Below are 18,783 nucleotides of genomic sequence, written 5' to 3' on the forward strand. Positions count from 1 at the left end.
TTGATCCCCAAAAAGTCGAGCAAAAGTGTCAGAAAGTAACTGCCAGATGAGAGCAATTGTTTGATGCTATTCTGACAATCTAAAACGGCCTTGGACGCGAGAAAACGCAGCTCTAAAGCACTCAGAATTTGCTGTATTAGGCACACTCTTGACTAAAAAGGGATAATGTCTGTATGATACTTGCCCTTATAGGAAGTAGTTGCGTGTATATGGATGTAGAGCATCACATAAGAATAAGATCCACAGCTAAAATAAAGGGGTTTCATGAGTAAGTAGAGGGTCAAAATGAAAGTAGTAGCAGTATTCTGATCAGATACGCAAGGGCAATTGGTAGCGCGAGCTGCCGTTGCGCAGTTTGGTTCTCACCGAAGCGAAGCGAAGGTAAAGAATTATCCAAAGCATAAACTCTCATATGATTAGTGGTTTTACATCAATCAGCTATCAGGGTTCTTCTAACATTTTAACTATACCAATTTTGATATATTAGCCAAAGGCCCGCGGCAGCGCGATCCGTTTGAACAAAGGTTGGTTTCCACCGAAGCAAAGCGTAGGTCAAGAAACCACCCGAAGTGTCGAAAGGCGCGTAAGCAATAGAGATATTGGTTATCAAGAGATTAACAGAGCGCCATTGTCTGGAAAAGGCACGCATCCATGTTATGATTTACATACTTTTGATGGATCCTATCGATCACGATCTTGTTTGATTATCATCAATGCTTTCAAGTTCATTAGCAACAGTAATTCAGATGGCCCATTTCACTGAACAGGTTATTGAGTAGTGAGTTGTCAATGACAAATGTGATTGGCTGGAAAGATGCCATTGAGCAAATGCACAATAAACTACATTTCGAATGGTGCATACAGAGAAAGATTCAGCAAAAGTATTTGGATTGCATAATTGAAAAATAAATCACCTTCAGCTACAACTTGAATAGAATGTTAAATGCTAGATACATGATGCTTGATCCATGATTTAGTTGCGTACAGAGCTAAAACACCTACAATCACGTCACTGACTGGGTGACGATCAAGCACCAAAATTTTCAGACACGCGCATCAAAGCGCGATTACATGAACTCTTTTTCAGCCCACATTATCAAACCATAAAAATGAGCCAGATGGACATCGACACACCTGCCTTCAAGGGCAAGGGCAAAGGAAAGGAGAAGGTACTGGCTGTCACGGATGAACTGGATAACTTGCCATGGGTGGAAAAGTACAGACCTCAAACATTGGACGACCTTGTATCTCACGAAGACATTACCTCTACAAGTAAGATTACCATTGTATTTTAATTCATCTGTTATTAATATGCGTACTAGTTGAGACATTTATTGATAGAAAGAGACTCCCTCATTTGCTGTTTTATGGACCACCTGGTACAGGTAAAACCACCACCATTCTTGCTTGTGCCAGGAAGCTGTATGGCGAGCGATTCAAGGCCATGATTCTGGAATTGAACGCCTCAGACGACCGTGGTATTGACGTTGTGCGAGAGCAAATCAAGAACTTTGCTAGTACACGAAACATCTACAGTTCCGGGTTCAAATTAATCATTTTGGATGAAGCCGATGCCATGACGAATCAAGCGCAATCTGCTTTACGTCGTGTCATTGAAAAATATACCAAAAACGTTCGATTCTGCATCATCTGTAATTATGTCAGTAAGATCATTCCAGCTATTCAATCTCGTTGCACACGATTTCGGTTTGCACCTTTATCCATGGAACAAGTCGATTCTAGACTGCAAACAATCATCGATGCCGAGCATGTCACTTTAACAGAGGACGGTAAAAAGGCATTGCTGCGACTCAGTAAGGGCGATATGCGTCGAGCATTGAACATTTTGCAAGCCTGTCATGCTGCATACGACCGTATTGACGAGGCTGCCATCTACAACTGTACAGGTCACCCCCAACCTCAAGATATAGAGCGAATCACCAAATGGATGATGGCAGAGGAGTTCACAACCGCATATTCAAGTAAAGCAGACACATTGGGATGCGATTTGTCATTGTGATCTAATGATGGTTTTTCTTAATCTAGATATCGAAAAGCTAAAGAGAGAATCAGGCTTAGCTTTACAAGATATTGTGGGCGAGGTGTACAACTATGCCAGATTGATTGAGTTTCCAGCAACATCTCGTATATTCATCTTGAAGAATCTAGCTGATATAGAATACAGATTAGGGGAAGGCGCAAATGAACAGATTCAATTGAGTGCTCTCGTTGGCGTATTCAAATTAGCACAAGAAAACATCGCTTAAATAAAACAAGATGCTAAACGTTGTCAAATCTGATACTAGGCTGCATCCATTTTAACTCCAGAAAAAAGTTTTCCTTATAGAAACCAATCGAGATAAACACTCCAATCTCAGTACCACTCCATATTTAAAAATGAGTGTTGTGGCACCGAAAAAAAAAATATCAAAATGCTGAATTTCAGAGAAAACAAAGGGATGCAGACAAAACCAGGCACATGTTATAGATGACAAACTTGTTTGGCACTCTGTCATTTGGATCTATATCAGAGACTTCCTACTTTCTTTTTTTTCCGTTCTAGAAAATTCTTTATAGTAAAAAAAAAAAAAAAAAAAAAAAAAAAAAAAAAAAAAAAACTGAATAGAGAATCTCCAAATCTGATCAGATCTATAGTGTATACGCTTAAATCAGATCGGAAATGGCCATGAGATATGGAAGAACAAGATCCGCATGGAATAAAACCAATCACATTGAGTACACTGAGTGGATATGTGCATATTTGGGTACCTCTTCTCACTAGGACAGCTTAAATAATAGGGATTGCAATGTCTCGATGCATACAGACTGAGAAGCTGGTTTCAGATGATTCTACAATATACCCAATGTTACTAACAAACATGAATGCTGCAGCAATTCATTCATTTTGTGTAAATATGAGATCGCGATATCCCTATTCCAGGCTTAGTCCGTGTATTACGTTTATATATTTCCGGGCCATTTCCTTTGAAACATTTGATATAAATATAGACAGAGCCTCTTTTTATTATTGCAGCAGCAGCTACTAACTAGGAATGTAGATAATCTCGATATTAGAAAAATTGAAGATTAAATCAAATCAAATGAAACCTTGCAACAGACTTTTATTTCTACCTCCTTGTGACTCGAAAGAAAATTTCACATACAGTGATTTTTTGGTGCAAAATGTTGGACAACCAGATGAAAAGCGGTTTCATCTAAAAGGAATAAAAAGAACCTCTCATCTTCTATATTTTTCCTTTTCTCTCTTTTTTTTTCTGTTTTTTTTTTTGTTTTTTAGCTTAATTCTTGTTTGAAATCTACATGTGCAGCTATCTCTAGCAGGATATTCAAAAAAGTCAAGAAGAAAATGGACATTTCAAAAATATGTATTCATACGACACCGGAAAGAACTGATTCTGTTTCTTCAGTTTCCACCAGTTCAACACCCTCTGAGCATAGGTAAATAAAAAAAGATCATTACGTCGAGCTTGAGGATTTGACATTATCCTAGTAATTCGCTATCTCCCATCAATGTAAATAATTCTACAAAGAATACTAGACATTCTTATCAGCTACAGTATCAACTACAACATCAATATTTAAAAGCCTACGGTGCTATTGGAGAACAGCAGCAACCACACGAACCGCCTCCAGTTTTGGACTACCCATCATTAGATCATGCAGATCAACGCAATACAACATCTTCCCCTTCTTTCAATAATACAACATCGACCCCTTCTCTATTTAATACTCCAAGATCTGTAACTCCTCAATTGAGATCTTCGCCTTCAATTTCATTACCATTGTCATATCAACAAAATCATTCTATATCAGCGTCAGCACCGTCATCTTCATCTTTTTCCTCTGCCTCGCTACCTCAGCCACGATCACAGCCTTCATCGCAGAGCCAGCCTCCTCCACCGACACAATCTAGCCATCTACCTCCAATCCAACCAGCACCTCCAATTCACTCGGTAACTCCAATACAACCAACGCCTCCATCTCCAATTCAATCTGCAAAATACTCGACGTCATCAAACAGCAACAGCAAGTTGATGCGACAAGTAATTATACTGATTTGCCTTTGTGTCGTGCTGTTGCTCATGTATCTTTGAATAGCTGATTGAACAATGCAATTCCATCTATCAAAGAATAGGAAAATACCGAACCGATCCATTGAGAGAATCAGAGCGAAATCAAATTATAGATCAAGTTTTTTTCACAGCTGATGAAATGCTTGAATCTCTAAATTTCCTAAAAGATCGCTTAGAAGATGATGATCTGAATGCAAGCAGCTTATCAATTGATTCACCGGCTGTAAACAACAATAGCATCAGCAATAATGATAATAGCAATGCAAAACAGATGAACTATAAACATGATGAAGATTCAGCACCGCCAAGTGTAAGTTGACTATGTTATCCATTGCCTTATCATTGTTCTAAACATGTGTACAGGGCAATGAATCAGCAATGGAAGATTACAAGTTGATTCGACAAGCTCGAAATCTTCAAAAGAATGCCAGACCTAAATACCGACGACGAAGTGTAATTAATTGCATACTCATGTCAATTGTTTGTTAACAACTCGATGTAGAGAACCAGCATGGTGGGCCATCGGTGCCACTCTTGTAATACCACTGATACGCCTGAATGGAGACGCGGTCCTGATGGTGCTAGGACCCTCTGCAATGCATGTGGCCTACGTATGTATACCATTTTGCTCTGTGTGATTCGTAGGCACTAACCATCAACCTGTAGATTACTCCAAGTTGTTGCGAAAAGGCTCTCTGACTGTACAAACTCACAACTACATGATAGAAAGTCCTCCAGATGGCCCACGGCCCCAGGCGAGAGCTATTCAATTTCCCATCATTCAGGTCAACAACAACAACAGCAATTCTGATAATAGTACAGCAACACCATCTCTACCAGCGCCGGCTTTGGTAACGAAATCATCGTTTTCAAAATACAGCACCAGTGCTCGAATAGAGGAAGTAGACGAAGAGGAAGAAGAACGCTTTGCGACAGACATGGACATGAGATAGCGAAAAACATCTCGTTTACACAGATCACAGCGCGCGTGGCTCGGTCGATCGATCGTAAATTGCTTTTACAGTGTAACATATCAATGATTGTAATAAAGCTCTTCTACCATTTTATCAAACCTTTTTGATTAGCAGCAAAATAATTCAGCTGTTATGTAAGGAGGGTTTGCTCTAGTTCGCAAAAACTAATCCGCCGACGAGTTATGATGACAAGCAAACAACGAAAGTGTGCTATGATGACACATCCCTTTGCGCGGGCAAATCTATGCACTCAGGCATACCATCTCCTCAACACAGTCTCAACATCCATATATACTCCATAACGGGGCGGTGCTGTGGAATGTGGAATGGCCTTCATCCAATACATTCTAGGCTCAACATTTGCTAAACAAAGCTAGGTTGTAATGAAGTATGTTACCTAAAACGTCATAAAGCCATAATTCCATTCGGCCAAGATATTTTCTACCCGTAATCAATGTGTCTGGATTTGTGAAACCATTCAGAAGTCAAAGTATAAAACCATCGGAAGAAGCCTTACGACAATACATATGATTACCTGGTAACAAGTTACACAACTGAACCCACGATGGCCCTGGATGTGCCTAATACAGTAATAAAGAACACACGTCAAAAACAGTACCGTATTTTTTTTTTTTTTTTTTTTTTTTTTTTTTTTTTTTTTTTTTTTTTAGAAAACACTATCTCACAGTTCAGGGAAAGAGTTTCGCACAATTAAACGTACAAATTGCTTTTTAAAAAATACGAGTGTTTATGCTTCGGATGGCTCTCTACCTTCGCCTCGCTTCGGTGAGAACCAAACTGCGCAACGGCAGCTCGCGCTACCAATTGCCCTTGCGTATCTGATCAGAATACGTTGATATGTAAAATCTCGACTTTTTGACCAGAAACCTCATTTCATATTTTCATAATTTTCTCAATATATTTATTCAAAACATTTACCTTACTTGGTACCATTGGATGCGCCTTGAAAAGCACTCCAGTAAAGCTTAAAGAAGCATTGGATGATCATTACATTTTACTTAGTCGAATCTGGTAAAATAGTTCAATTGAATTGAAAACTACCAGGATTTGTCCAATCTAAAACAAATTACGGGACTGGATTTGAATTAATTTTGGCTTGTGAGGATGGCTGGCAAATTCAATGCCCTTTTCATAAGGCAATACAGTAATAGATGCTTTTGAAGCGTATGGAAAGTAGGTAACAAATTACATAGTACTATCGTTTATCATGCTGTTTCTTGCATTCTATATTTAATAACGTTAGTCTGGACATTGACGATTCATGGGCTGCATAAAATGTTTGCAGTAAAAGGGAAATCTCTGAGGCTTTAGGTCGTCGTTCAAAGAAAATGTTGACAGCATTGAGCAGAGGAAAGAGGACAAGAATAAAAGTAGTTTTTGTTGATTGATTGTAAAATCATTAATCATATATGAGCCAGGCCTGACAGATGCCTTGAAGCTCAGTTTTCATACAGTATCAGGGCTGTAAGAGTGTCTAGGGACTGAACATCTATTATAATATGATATCTAAGCTAGATAAGGTTGTGAAGACATTGACAGATTTATGGTGTCAGATATAAAATTATGGCTATATTGTACACTAGCCTTTCAATCTCGCTACGCTAGATAGTGAACGTATTTTTGACATTACTAAAATTTGCTGTATCAAGCAGATTTTAAACAATCAATTAATAGTAAATGAGAGGCTCAACCACTTCTTGCTCTAGTTCACATTGAGCCGTTTCTTGGCCTTTTATTTTTCTTGTCTGCTCATTGTCAACCTCCATGTTGTCAACTGTTGAAGTAGGCAATTGCAAGCGACGGTCCCAATACTACTCATATTCACCTCTTACATATTTTGGTGGTGAGCTAGGCTGACTGGCCTTGTCAGATATGAAAATACTCAACAAAAGCAAAGAAAACTGTGCAGGCTAAGCAATATTCCTTCCAAGTTTATGCTCCCCATTTAATCAGCATCCCCATCATCATTGTCATCCTCAGAAAGACATTTTGGTCAGACAGAAGCGCTAAAATTAATTTAACTTCAGAGCAATGTTTCTCCTCAAGATTGGCCAAGATTGATCTTTTTTCGACCTGATTGAACTACTTTACGAGATTCGACTATATAGATTGTGATGGTTGCCCCGTATACCCTTAAGCTTTCTTGGAGTACTTTTCAAGGCGCATCCAATGGTGCTAATTAAAATAGGTGCTGTAAAGGAACTTATCGAGCAATCTTTTAAAATATGAAAAGTAGATTATAACCAAAATGTCGAGATTCTGCATATAAAAGCCTCATAAACAAAGTTTTGAGGGTTGCTTTGGGTCCATAGAAACATTGTGAGTTAATACATACCATAGTAAAAGTCTTCATTTTGGAGGCCAAAAACGCGATCGTCTGATTTTCGTCGAAAATCATGAGGGGTCACTCATGGTTTGGAGTCGATTTTCGATGATCCCAAAAAAGTTGAGCAAAGGTATCTGGAAGTTAGTGCTAGGTGAAAGCAATTGTTTGGTACTATTCTGGCAGTCTAAAATAGCTTCTAGAGCGAGAAATTGCGATTTGAATGCATCCAATTTGGCTGTGATTTGCATACTTTCGAGTAGGAGGAGGTAATCTAGATATGATGTTGGCCAGTGTAAGAATTGTACTCATTGATGTAGACATGTAGCATCACTGAAAGCTAAGATCAAGAGCTACAGGATGTTTGCTAATGAATTCCATTAGTTGGTCTTCATAACACCTGACATACCACAAGCATATAGCTATAATATTTATAAACACTCAAATGAATTGCGCGTAGTCTTTTTGTAGGATAATAGAGGAACAGTGTGTATAAAAATAGAGTTTTACAGTGCAGTTCTGTAAGATAGAGAGGGGATGAGTGGTGGCGAATGGGACAATATGATATTAATAAACACAAAAGCGTATCAATGTGATTTTTCTTCTTACTAATAGACAGAGTTTTGATGCTTCTGCTGCAGATGTTCCATCTGGAGGTATGCTCGCTCTGGGTATCCAAGCTACTTTGGAAATCCTCAAATGTAATCAAAGAGCAGGTGCCATTTTGAGTCACAGCAAAGACTGTACCAGCAGAGGTTGTAGTCATCTGAATGTATGTTCTTAGTGTCAATATACCCACAATTTTATACCTGGCACCACATATTCGCCAATATCTCCACAACATTTTCTAGATTATTATTGTTTACCTATTCTGTCCAGAGAGCATCAATGCAGATTAGCTGTAGTAGTTAGTCTCTCCCTTTAGTTGTATCTAGATATAATTCTTCGATTTGTATAAACGTCCGTCCAATCTTATTGGCAAAAAGTATATAAACATCTTGAAGACCGAGTTCAACGACGAGGCTCGTTTTATGTTTATGTGTGTGGTTTGACGAAATGACAATTGAAGAAAGATCGACGTCCTGGTAACAGCTCCCGTTTTGAATTTGATACGACTTCTTGACGTCTTCATGGCCATGGCAATGAGCTATTTACCTGACCAACACATATCTCAGCTATGCTGCCAATGTTTTTTCCAGAGCGATCTCGATGTTATTGATAGTGTGTTTAAAATAGGTAAAATGCCTAATCTACTACTCGATCACCTTAAAAATACAATGACCACGTTTATAACACGCTTAGTATCTGCTATAAACGACAGCTGCTCATTTAAAAACGCTTCTTCACCTCAAATGTCTTTGACCGCAAGTATTGCATAAGGAAAAATAGGCAATAACGCGTAAACAAGAGCGAGATAAATGTACCGTCGTTTATATGGCTGTTTCGCTAAACCTCTAGAATTATGGCGATCGGACGTTCGTCAAAATAGCTGTGAGTTGTAGACGTCCCCGATCTTGCCTCTGGGCGCATACAGTTACACAATGGGCTACTTGATGTGTTCCTCGTCGTGGGCAAAGCTGTCTACCATGGCGTTCAATATTGCACACAAGTAACGCATTGTCCAGGCCACCGCATCGTCCACCGTTTTGTAAATAATATCAGTTTGCATTCCAAAAATAGCAAGCACAATATTTAGAACATTCAACGCCTCACTGTTTTCAGTTTTCTCTCCTTTTTCCTTATTTTTCTTCCATTTTGTTTTTCAGAATGCTTTTATCAGAAGAAGCATACGACTACTTGTTTAAAATAGTCATCATTGGAGACAGCAGTGTTGGCAAATCAAATCTACTACTAAGGTATACGGTATGTACTATACTTGCGCACATCCCTGTTTCCCGTCGAAACGTCCTGCTGACAAATCTACCACACAGTCAGACGAATTTTTGGAGGATTCAAGGAGCACAATTGGTACAGCGGAAGAATCTGATATGAAGACATGGATGATTATTAATCTCTCATGCATCAATAGGTGTTGAATTTGCTACAAAGAGTATAACAATTGCAAGTATATTATTTTATGCAGCATTTTCGGCCATGGAAATAATCAGCCACGCTTGTGTTCATAGGATAATTGTTTCATCAAAGCCCAGATTTGGGATACAAGCGGTCAGGAACGATATAAAGCTATTACCAGTGCGTTTTATAGAGGCGCAGTGGGAGCCTTACTCGTATATGGTATGTATTTTAATGAATGCGCTTCCAGAGGGACACTATTTGAATGTTGGATGCATATTGTCTAGATGTCACTCGAAAATCATCTTTTGACCACATCAGTCAGTGGCTAAAGGAGCTTCAGGAACACACTGATGAGAACATACCCCTTGTCTTGATTGGAAACAAAGTAGATCTGGCAAATAGCAAGCGAGCTGTAAGTACAGAGGATGCTGAAAGATATGCAACGGAGGCCAACATGCTCTTCTTCGAGACGAGTGCGTTGGATGCAACCAATGTGGATTTTGCGTTTGAAACAATGTTTGACCATGTGTATAAGGAACTAGCAAACAACAAGCTGCTGAAAAAGAACTCATCGCGGGACATCCATAATCTATCAGTGGGGACAACAAGAACCATTACATTGGAGCCTCCTTCGTCCATGTACAAATACAATCATCGGTCGCATGAGGTCAGAAAAGAAAACGATGGCGGATGTTGTTGACTCTTGACTGCAGTGTACATTTTAATCACTTGAACAACTATATTTTACTATATAAAATTAAATATTATATCAAGCAGCATCACACTGTGCTTTTTGCTGTACGTTGTATACGAGAAGCTCTTCGAGTTTGGATTGATGTAATGTATATTCATTTGGTGTGCTTCTTTTCAACCATTAACATGCCCAATCTGCCTATCATTGTATTGATCATACATATCTCGTAGATACGGTAAAGAAATACATTGCAAAATGCCACGGCTTATAGCAGATGTTATGCTGGAGGCATTACCGTTGATGTAGCATAAAAACTTTGTGAATATGGGTCAGGTCATTGCATAAAAAATAGAACAAATGCTGAAATTAAAGAAATGGGGCTGAGCAACCCAGCCAAATAGCTGTATCACATCGCTACCTGATTAAAACCTTCGACAGGAGTAAAATCTGCCTTGATCATATCGAAATGAGTAATAAAAGTCTTGGATCTCTAATAGTCGTCGCTCTGCATGACAATATATAAAAAAAAAATGCAAAATTCAGCAATGCTATATGATCTCGTTATCATTTTAAGAGTGACGATCAATGCCAGTGCTACATTCGGCTCATCGAGTGAGCAGCAACAATTCTTTCGAGTCGTGCAACCAACAGGTGATAGTATGTTTTCTGCACCATTTTCAGATATTGCCAAAATGTGCCAGATACAAAGCAGTGTATCTTTCTTTTACTTTGACATCGTTTCCTTTCAATATGATTCCAGCTGTGTTAGCCGTTCTACTATATCAGTTACTAGCATTTTTAGGTGCTGAAGCAGTTACTCAAATAGTGACATACATTGCCTTCAAGAGGCGAGATTTAGATTTCAAGCTAATGTACCAGCAAGATCCACTGGGAATACTCTCAAATTACAATCGATTCGACAAATCAGCACAGCAAAAAGCCATCATTATATTCCTATCATTTTTTGCAATTGCTCTCCAATTCATCCCTACCATCTTCACAAAGTTCACTTCAACAGGTTCAATATACTACAGCCCTATCAATACACCACTTACAAGATCAGAAGCAACAGAAAAGTACAACTGGCCAACCACTTTACCAGTATTCAGCAATTTTGTACCCTACTTGTCCAACCCTACAGCAACTTCTCTCCAAGATATGACAAATGAATATATCAAGGAAAACCTTCGTCAGAACAATACACAAAGTTCCGTAGGATATTGGTTTACACCCAAAATCTCGAAACGTTTTGAATGGGACAATCGGCAAAAGGGCTTCTTGGAAAACTTTAATGGCATCTATGCCAACGGAAGTTTAGCAGACCAAACAGCCACTGCATTTGGAAATCGTCCAGGCGATTCCGAATATCCATCCTCACATACCTTGTATAGCTGTAGAGCGTCAGACCCTACTAATTTAGTCAATTATATACCAGCTATCCATGGCAATTCAGTACAAGGCGCAAAAGGATATGACTTTCCTTGCTACCCTATCTATGATAACACACTATCCATTGTACTATCTCAAAGAGTCGACGGTGCATATCAAACCAGTCTATTAAACTCGAATGACACCATTTATCGTCAAATGAAGCTCTTTCAAGGCACGTCGGCTTCTTCCTCATTTGGCGTCAGCATTTTTAATCATAACAGCTCTCATATGACAATGGCTATCAAGAAAACGGCACATATCACGCTCTACAGCTACAATAGAACAGCCATTCTACCCTCAGATTGCTCGAAAGGTGACAGGGCAAATTTCACCAATAACTTTATTGATTTGCCTTACAACGCAGTTTTATGTGATTTAATCAATGCCAAAAACTCACTCAATGTGACAACAAGATTAGTCCAAGCAGCAGGCCGTATATACTTGGAGAATTACGTAGTGAACACGGTCTACACTTTCCAAACTGGCGGTATGTACGATGAGGGAGAAAGTATTATGGTGGATCTTAGTCTTTTCCAGGCCACTACTGTCGAGGGTAACCTGCTGGACAAAAAGGAGCACATGGTTGCTTACTCTGCTACCAATTTACAATTCGACAATCCGCCCAGCAATGACATGACAACTACTGCAGCAGATCTGTCCAACGATAAGATTGGTACCCTGTTGAAAGCATTGGACCCTTCTCGCATCAATCAAGATACAGTTGACATTCTAGTCGGCATGGCATCCATGCGGGTTCGATGGGAAAACGGAGACTATACAGATTTTGCACTAAACAGATCTCATGTGCTGGAAGCTGTAGAGACTCCCGCTTGGTGGATCATTGCTATTTGTGCTCTGGCTATAATCTTTTCAGTACCACAGACCTGTCGTTTACTTGTGCGCCGAATTCCAGAGTACGCAGAAGACTTACGAACTCTACTCCTGCTGACACTTGAGCGCTCTGGAATCATAGTTTCTCCTGATGCAGGAGTTGATCGAAGAAATATAATGGCTAATGTTGGTATTGCGCTGAACAGAAAGGATGATTACGAAAGGAATGCTATAGATAGAACAGCTATGCTGTCTGTTAATGGATACCCAGTGATAATTGTCAACACAATGTCAAATACAGCAGACAGTCGTTTGATTCAGGAAAATCCAATCTTTGTGAATGAAAAGTATGTCTGATCGTTCTTAATAAAAGCATTACATTACGGGTAATACAAAGTCGCTTGCATAATTCCATACACAAGCTTCCTCTAACCAGTACACAACAATCTAGCACTCTATAATATTATGAGCTGCAAAATTCATCTTGGTTGAAGTATTCAGTAGATTTCTGGCTTAAAATACTATGAACGCCTCAATTTAGAAATCAAGAGATAAGATGATCTCTGAATCGATATTTTTAATTTTGATTATGCTTTGAAACAGATTGCTATTTGTATTCATTGGTTTTTAAATCAATCAATCCGGTATTTCGAAATGCTGTATTCAAAACCGCTTTGTGATATTTGCTTTGTTCTGTTGCGACAACGGCTTGAGGTTATGCTGAGTATTTGAGCTAATATTGAGCAACTAGCTTCAAATGAGAACCTATTAATTACAAAAGTGATTACGCATGATAGATCAATGAATCAGATGTTGGAAAATGCTGTTTTGAGAACCGCTTAGTTATGCTTTGCTTCGTTGTAGTTTGGCCGAGGGTTAAAGATCTGCTGCGCATTTTACGAGAAAGAGAACGGCTATTCCAAACCCTATGCTTATGCTAACAGTTTTATATCCGGACCACAAAATGCCCACGTTGAGAGGTTCCTAAACATATAAACAGGCTTTCGCTCGCTACATTGGTTGCTAAATAATTATGGAAGCTCTAGCATAAATCTATCATGAAATATTGACAATCTTGTCCTGACCAAAAAATGGGATGACGATTTTTTCCTTGCTATTGCAGGCAGATTTTGATCAAAAGTCAATGATTTTGCATAATTCCCTTTTTTAGCCGTATCTCAACAAATACTCATTGGGTTTGCGCAAAAAAAAAATCAATTCAATAGCCTTACATTATATGTATCATAATGTGAGGGTTTAAAGTACCAGATGTATCTTTATAAATTCGCTCAAAATCTTACATTTTATGAGACTTTAAGTTTAGTTTTATGGCTAGACATGACATCTCTGCTGTGGACTGTAATGAAATAGCCACCCAAACGCAACTTAATTGAAAACCAAAGTTCATCAAATAGCACTCATTCAAATTCATGCTATTTGGATCTATTAATGAAAGCGCTCAAATGTACATCAAAAACCCATTTAAAAATACTAAAGTAAAGATACACGCTTATATCGCACATCGTGTGAATGAATCACTCCTGATCACAGTGTATTCAATCACACCCATGATGGTCGTAATAGGTGATGGTATCTTTATCCAAATAGAATTAAATCAATAACAAGCATATTCAAATATGACAACTATGCCCTGCTGCCATAGTTGCACAATATCCCAGATAAAGAATTCCATGCTTCAATAACAAACATCACACTTTAAACCATCAAGGTTACATTAAATCATGCTATGACGATAGCTCACCCAAGCCCATCAAGGTTACTCAAATCGACCCTTATGGCCAGTGCTCCTGCATTGATTACCACTTTAAATCAAACATCAACAACATTTGCCAGATATCGCAATAGCAGCACCTATTGCTCTCTATCATCACTAATCCTACAAGCCAGATGCAAATGTATAAATACTCTTCTTTTTTTACTCAATTCCAGGATCTTCAGTTCATTTTATACACAAAATAAAATACAGTTGATTTCTATTGTATTTTACCTTTGCTTTATTTTTTTTGTGAAATCTATTTAAACCTGATTTCACTGCATGGACGACCATCAAAAGTACCTTGATAAACTAACTAGCGTTTCGTTTAATCCGAACAAGTTGTTAGATTTACGTTTGCATAATATCATTGACGCTCAAGTCTTCAAATTACTGTAATAGCGCATTCAAAAAGAAAGATTTATGCCTCAAAATTACAATAAAAGCATCCACCACTTACGGCTTGAGTTTCACACAATGCTGACTATCTGGAACGTTAAGTAGAAACGAGGTTTACTTACTCGTTTGTCAATACAATCTACAACGCCTTACTTAGAGGTCAGATTCAGTCCAAATCTAACCATTTTCAACCACAAATAACTCGTGCCACAAAGCGTTTTATGCGCTTGGAGTAACACCAAACGGCTCCCCTTGGTTGCGCTTTACTTACTGATGCTTTATATCAAATTTTTTTAGGTCACTGCAAATCCATGAAAATCATCATTTTAACATGAGTACTAGCAAGGGAAAATTCTTGAAAATCAAACGATCGCATATTTCACCCCAAAAATGAAGACTTTTTCTATGGCACATATGAGATCAAATTGATTGTAGATTTGAAATGCAACATTGAAGACTACGTTTATGAGACTTTCATATGCTAAATCTTGACATTTTTGCAGAAAACCTATATTCGTAACTTTGAAGATTGCTCATTATTTTCAGTCTGAGATCTCAATGCAACCAACATCATTCGATGCTCCTTAATTGACTCTTCATAGATGCATTATAAAGTAAAGCCTGACAACGACAATTTCTATAGTCGAATTTGACAAAAACGTTTAGAAAATGTAAAATCAAGTCAAGTTGAAATACGAAAATGGCCACTGCACAAATCCATGTTCAAGTGCCGCAACCGCAATTGCCTCGGCAGAAGGCTGAGGTCAAATCTACTGACGGTGACGTCGGATAAGTCGCCGCCCTCCTATTTTTTTTTCTCCCTTTCCTCCGTTTGCAAAACGCGTTTAGTATCATCATACCATAATAATATTTTCTTTGAAAGCGTCTTGACTGAAGATAGCACCCTTGCTTCTGATAACACTGTCGTATGCGGTTAGAAGAGCCTGACATTACCTCTCTAAAGTGCAATATAGAAAATATTATTTGATTATGTGCACTGGAAAGTGTAGAGCTAATATTAAACGTATATATTTATTAAACTTTGATATTTCTTTTGTCTGTTTGACGTGGGCGCTGCTGCTGGTAATCTGGTCTTTTCTGGTCTACTGTCTTTATTGTATGGTTGTTCTATAGCCTATCTGTGGTTTATCTCTGGTGATTGCCTCTTCTGTGGTCTATTTATGGTGGTGATAAGTGGTAAGTATCTTTTTTCTTCTGGTCGCGATGATATAAACCTTCTTTGAACGTTTGTATTATTGCTTCCTTCCTCATGATAATGCATTCATGATGTTTTCTTTGTTGCTTCTTTCTTTTTCTTTTGTTGATTGTGTTGCCTCTATGGCTTCACATGAAACAACATCTTAGTCATTATGTTCTATTGCAAACTTATAATACCATTGTTGCTTTTGCAGTTGTGCGTGCTTGCGTTGCTCTACATCTGGCTATTACCATGCGTGTTGCTCATGTATGCATTTTTGTTGCAACAACAATGAGCTGATCTGAACATCTCGAATGTTGTATTTTTTATGCTTTTCTTTGAATCACTTTGTGTGAGTATCCCTTTTTTGCCTATGTACTACTATATTCTTATAGTAGTATGTTCTCTTCTTCTTTCTTTTATTCTTATTATGTTTCTTTGAAGCATACCTTTTTTACGTTGTGTGGATGTGCCTATCCCTGAAGCTCAACAAGATCTTATCCGAGGCTAGGAGGTGGATAGGCTGCCTCCACTTGGTTATCACTACTTACTTTAGTGATGATTGAGGGTTTCAATGCCAGAACTTAAAGCTAGGTGGTGTAAGTAAGGCATGCTCTAGCATCTGGGGGAAGTTTGATGATAGCAGCGGCTATATTGCTATTATAGCGGCGCTTAAAATTTTGCCTCACATCAAAACAGGGGGAAACCCTCGCAAAATTTTTTTTAGGTCAGCGGAGTTTTCAAGCAATTTGATTGGCTGAAAGGTTCAGGGACCAAAGGGTTATAACTAGTTGATTTTCTGTTGATCTACCATTTAATATTATTTTGTCTCTTGTAATAATTAAAGCGTAATTAAATGGAATCAATTTACATCCTTCTTCTTTGTTCGAAATAACGTAAGGTGCAATTATTTGATCTGGTATCCATTACACAGCTTTAAGTGAGAGATGTTTATTGAATTTATTATGTCGGGGGAAAATCATGTAATAATAGGTACTACAGTAGCAGTGCACTAGGTAGAAAGTCCTCCCAGTACCAACTGCCCACATATACTTTTAGCAAAATCAGGTTGGTATTCATTAATTATGCTGGGCCTTTCAACTGATATTGCTGATATTTAATATTTCTTGAGACAAGTGCAAGGCAGACGAAGAGTAGTAGATAGAGTCTTTTGAGTTGTTCAGAAAGTATTGCAATGTTAGCAAGGCTGCTGCTGACAGTGGTGGCCTTTTCAATTACTGAATGAAGACGAACTAGTGCATATTACAACCGATTGAACAATCGGTCGCCTGCCTCTGTCAAGAGATCTGTCTGAAATATTTACTATTTTTTGCTTCCTCCACTGTATGCTTTCTTATTTTCTATTTATTTCTTTGTGAAGTGAGCTATGTAGATTCTCTTCATAAAATACCCAAAATAGTTGTCAGCCATCATCTCAATTAAGTTATGCTACCATCAACAGATACGCATAGACGATAATAGTAATAGCATGATGATAGCAAGGGCAAAATACTCTAAAATAAGATATGACAGACACTAAAGTAATGACATAAGTAAACGTAAAAAAGATACATGCTCAACAATAAAGAGCTATTCTCTACGTATGATTCACAAGCCATCTATTGAAATACCGTTCTTAATCCATCAGATCAACAACTAAACATCGCAGCGATAATATATATAAGATAATGGAATCACTGGCAACTACTAAACTGCTTCCAGGTAAGAGACATAAACCAAATGATATAAATAGAGACGTAGAATATACATCTTATTGCTCCTTTATCTTAATTTCGAATAATGAAGGATTTTCACAGTATTTTATCTGCTTTTTCCACCCTCTTTTACTGCATTCAGCTTTATTGCTTTGTGAATGTCTTTTCTATATCCCTTTATGCATACATATATTTTATATTGCTTTCAAGCAATTGATTAATAATATTGTATGCTATATTTTATGAAAGAAAGTTATTTCAAATTGCACTTTTTCTAATTGAAGAGGGATTTTTGCGTTAATATCTAGGGAATTTATATGCTTGAACTTTCCTTGAAATTTTCTCAATTGAAAAATGGACAAGATCAAGGTGCTAATAGATGGGGAGCAATATTTAATCAATACTCCCTACTTCGCGCCGTACTATTATGGCTTTTCGCTCATTCAATAAAAAATAGAAATAGAAGCAAGGTATGTTGCCGTTTGAATGAAGCCATTTTGTGCTGATTTAACCGATTGATTGCCATAATTGTAGAGCAAGAAAAGAATATCTTTTCATTACATGCCGATTCTCAGCAAAGTTTCATACATTTGTAGACAAAAAGATCACTCAGCAACAATTCAGATATATTACTTTCTTTATGCCCCTTGTATTCTATAGAGATTCAATGAAAATACCATAGCATCTCATCCTACAAAGACAAATAAAACATTCCAACTATTATGGACATCAAGGTTTGGAAGTTTACATAAAAGAATTTGACGTTTAAGTTTTTTTTTAATGAATTGTTACATCTAAAACCATGAAGTGATGGGATTGTTTAAGATTCAGAGTAGTCTCTTAGACATAGAGATTGTCAAAAAGCAGATGAACAATAGAATAGAGGTACACAGTGCTTGATGCATGTTGCCAATGCTTGCAGTGGAAATACCATTGCCATTTGATGTCGTTGTATTGCCGCTAGTAGTAGTAGTAGTAGTGATACTTCCCGTACATCTAGATACGTATTTGGTTCCATTTGCAGCAGCGCTTGTCTGATTAATGCCATGTTGCATAACATAAATGTTGAAAAGGGAGCAGGCCTTGAATGCATCGCAGGATAAATTACTGGTATCAGCACACCCAGTGTAGGTGAAGGCAGTTTGGTTATTGGCATCTTTGGCAATGTTGTATTCACAAACTGCAAACGTCATGTTTGTAGCTGAGCAATACTTGTCAGGGCAATTGAGCGTAGATTTTTGTAATGGATCACAGAGCATGGTTGAAATGAGAGATTAGGCAGTAGTATTTAATGGTCAATTAATAAAGAGGAA

General features: G+C 37.9%; 5 protein-coding genes across 5 annotated transcripts; 4 read left to right on the forward strand and 1 right to left on the reverse strand.

Moving 5' to 3' along the window:
• Positions 1-1,109: 1,109 nt before the first annotated feature.
• On the forward strand, positions 1,110-2,267 carry ATC70_007030 (uncharacterized protein; the record flags this gene model as incomplete). Its single annotated transcript, XM_064826296.1, has 3 exons — positions 1,110-1,272; positions 1,323-1,982; positions 2,047-2,267. The coding sequence occupies 3 exons, from the start codon at positions 1,110-1,112 to the stop codon at positions 2,265-2,267; spliced, it is 1,044 nt and encodes a 347-aa protein (XP_064676394.1).
• Positions 2,268-3,367: 1,100 nt separating this feature from the next.
• Positions 3,368-5,047, forward strand: ATC70_007031 (uncharacterized protein; the record flags this gene model as incomplete). The annotated part of the gene is made up of 6 exons (XM_064826297.1): positions 3,368-3,459; positions 3,512-4,064; positions 4,120-4,404; positions 4,458-4,547; positions 4,597-4,705; positions 4,761-5,047. 6 exons carry the CDS (start codon positions 3,368-3,370, stop codon positions 5,045-5,047), a joined length of 1,416 nt encoding a protein of 471 aa, XP_064676395.1.
• A 4,132-nt stretch (positions 5,048-9,179) lies between these two features.
• On the forward strand, positions 9,180-10,128 carry ATC70_007032 (uncharacterized protein; the record flags this gene model as incomplete). The annotated part of the gene is made up of 5 exons (XM_064826298.1): positions 9,180-9,275; positions 9,344-9,380; positions 9,442-9,473; positions 9,539-9,647; positions 9,713-10,128. 5 exons carry the CDS (start codon positions 9,180-9,182, stop codon positions 10,126-10,128), a joined length of 690 nt encoding a protein of 229 aa, XP_064676396.1.
• Positions 10,129-10,872: 744 nt separating this feature from the next.
• ATC70_007033 (Acyl-coenzyme A oxidase) lies at positions 10,873-12,741 on the forward strand (the record flags this gene model as incomplete). The annotated part of the gene is made up of 1 exon (XM_064826299.1): positions 10,873-12,741. One exon carries the CDS (start codon positions 10,873-10,875, stop codon positions 12,739-12,741), a length of 1,869 nt encoding a protein of 622 aa, XP_064676397.1.
• Positions 12,742-18,297: 5,556 nt separating this feature from the next.
• Positions 18,298-18,729, reverse strand: PRP21 (SF3a splicing factor complex subunit; the record flags this gene model as incomplete). The annotated part of the gene is made up of 1 exon (XM_064826300.1): positions 18,298-18,729. The coding sequence occupies one exon, from the start codon at positions 18,727-18,729 to the stop codon at positions 18,298-18,300; it is 432 nt and encodes a 143-aa protein (XP_064676398.1).
• Between the last annotated feature and the right edge of the window lie 54 nt (positions 18,730-18,783).

This window comes from Mucor velutinosus (assembly GCF_035048745.1).
Source record: "Mucor velutinosus strain NIH1002 chromosome Unknown tig00001549, whole genome shotgun sequence".
Classification (NCBI taxonomy): domain Eukaryota; kingdom Fungi; phylum Mucoromycota; class Mucoromycetes; order Mucorales; family Mucoraceae; genus Mucor; species Mucor velutinosus.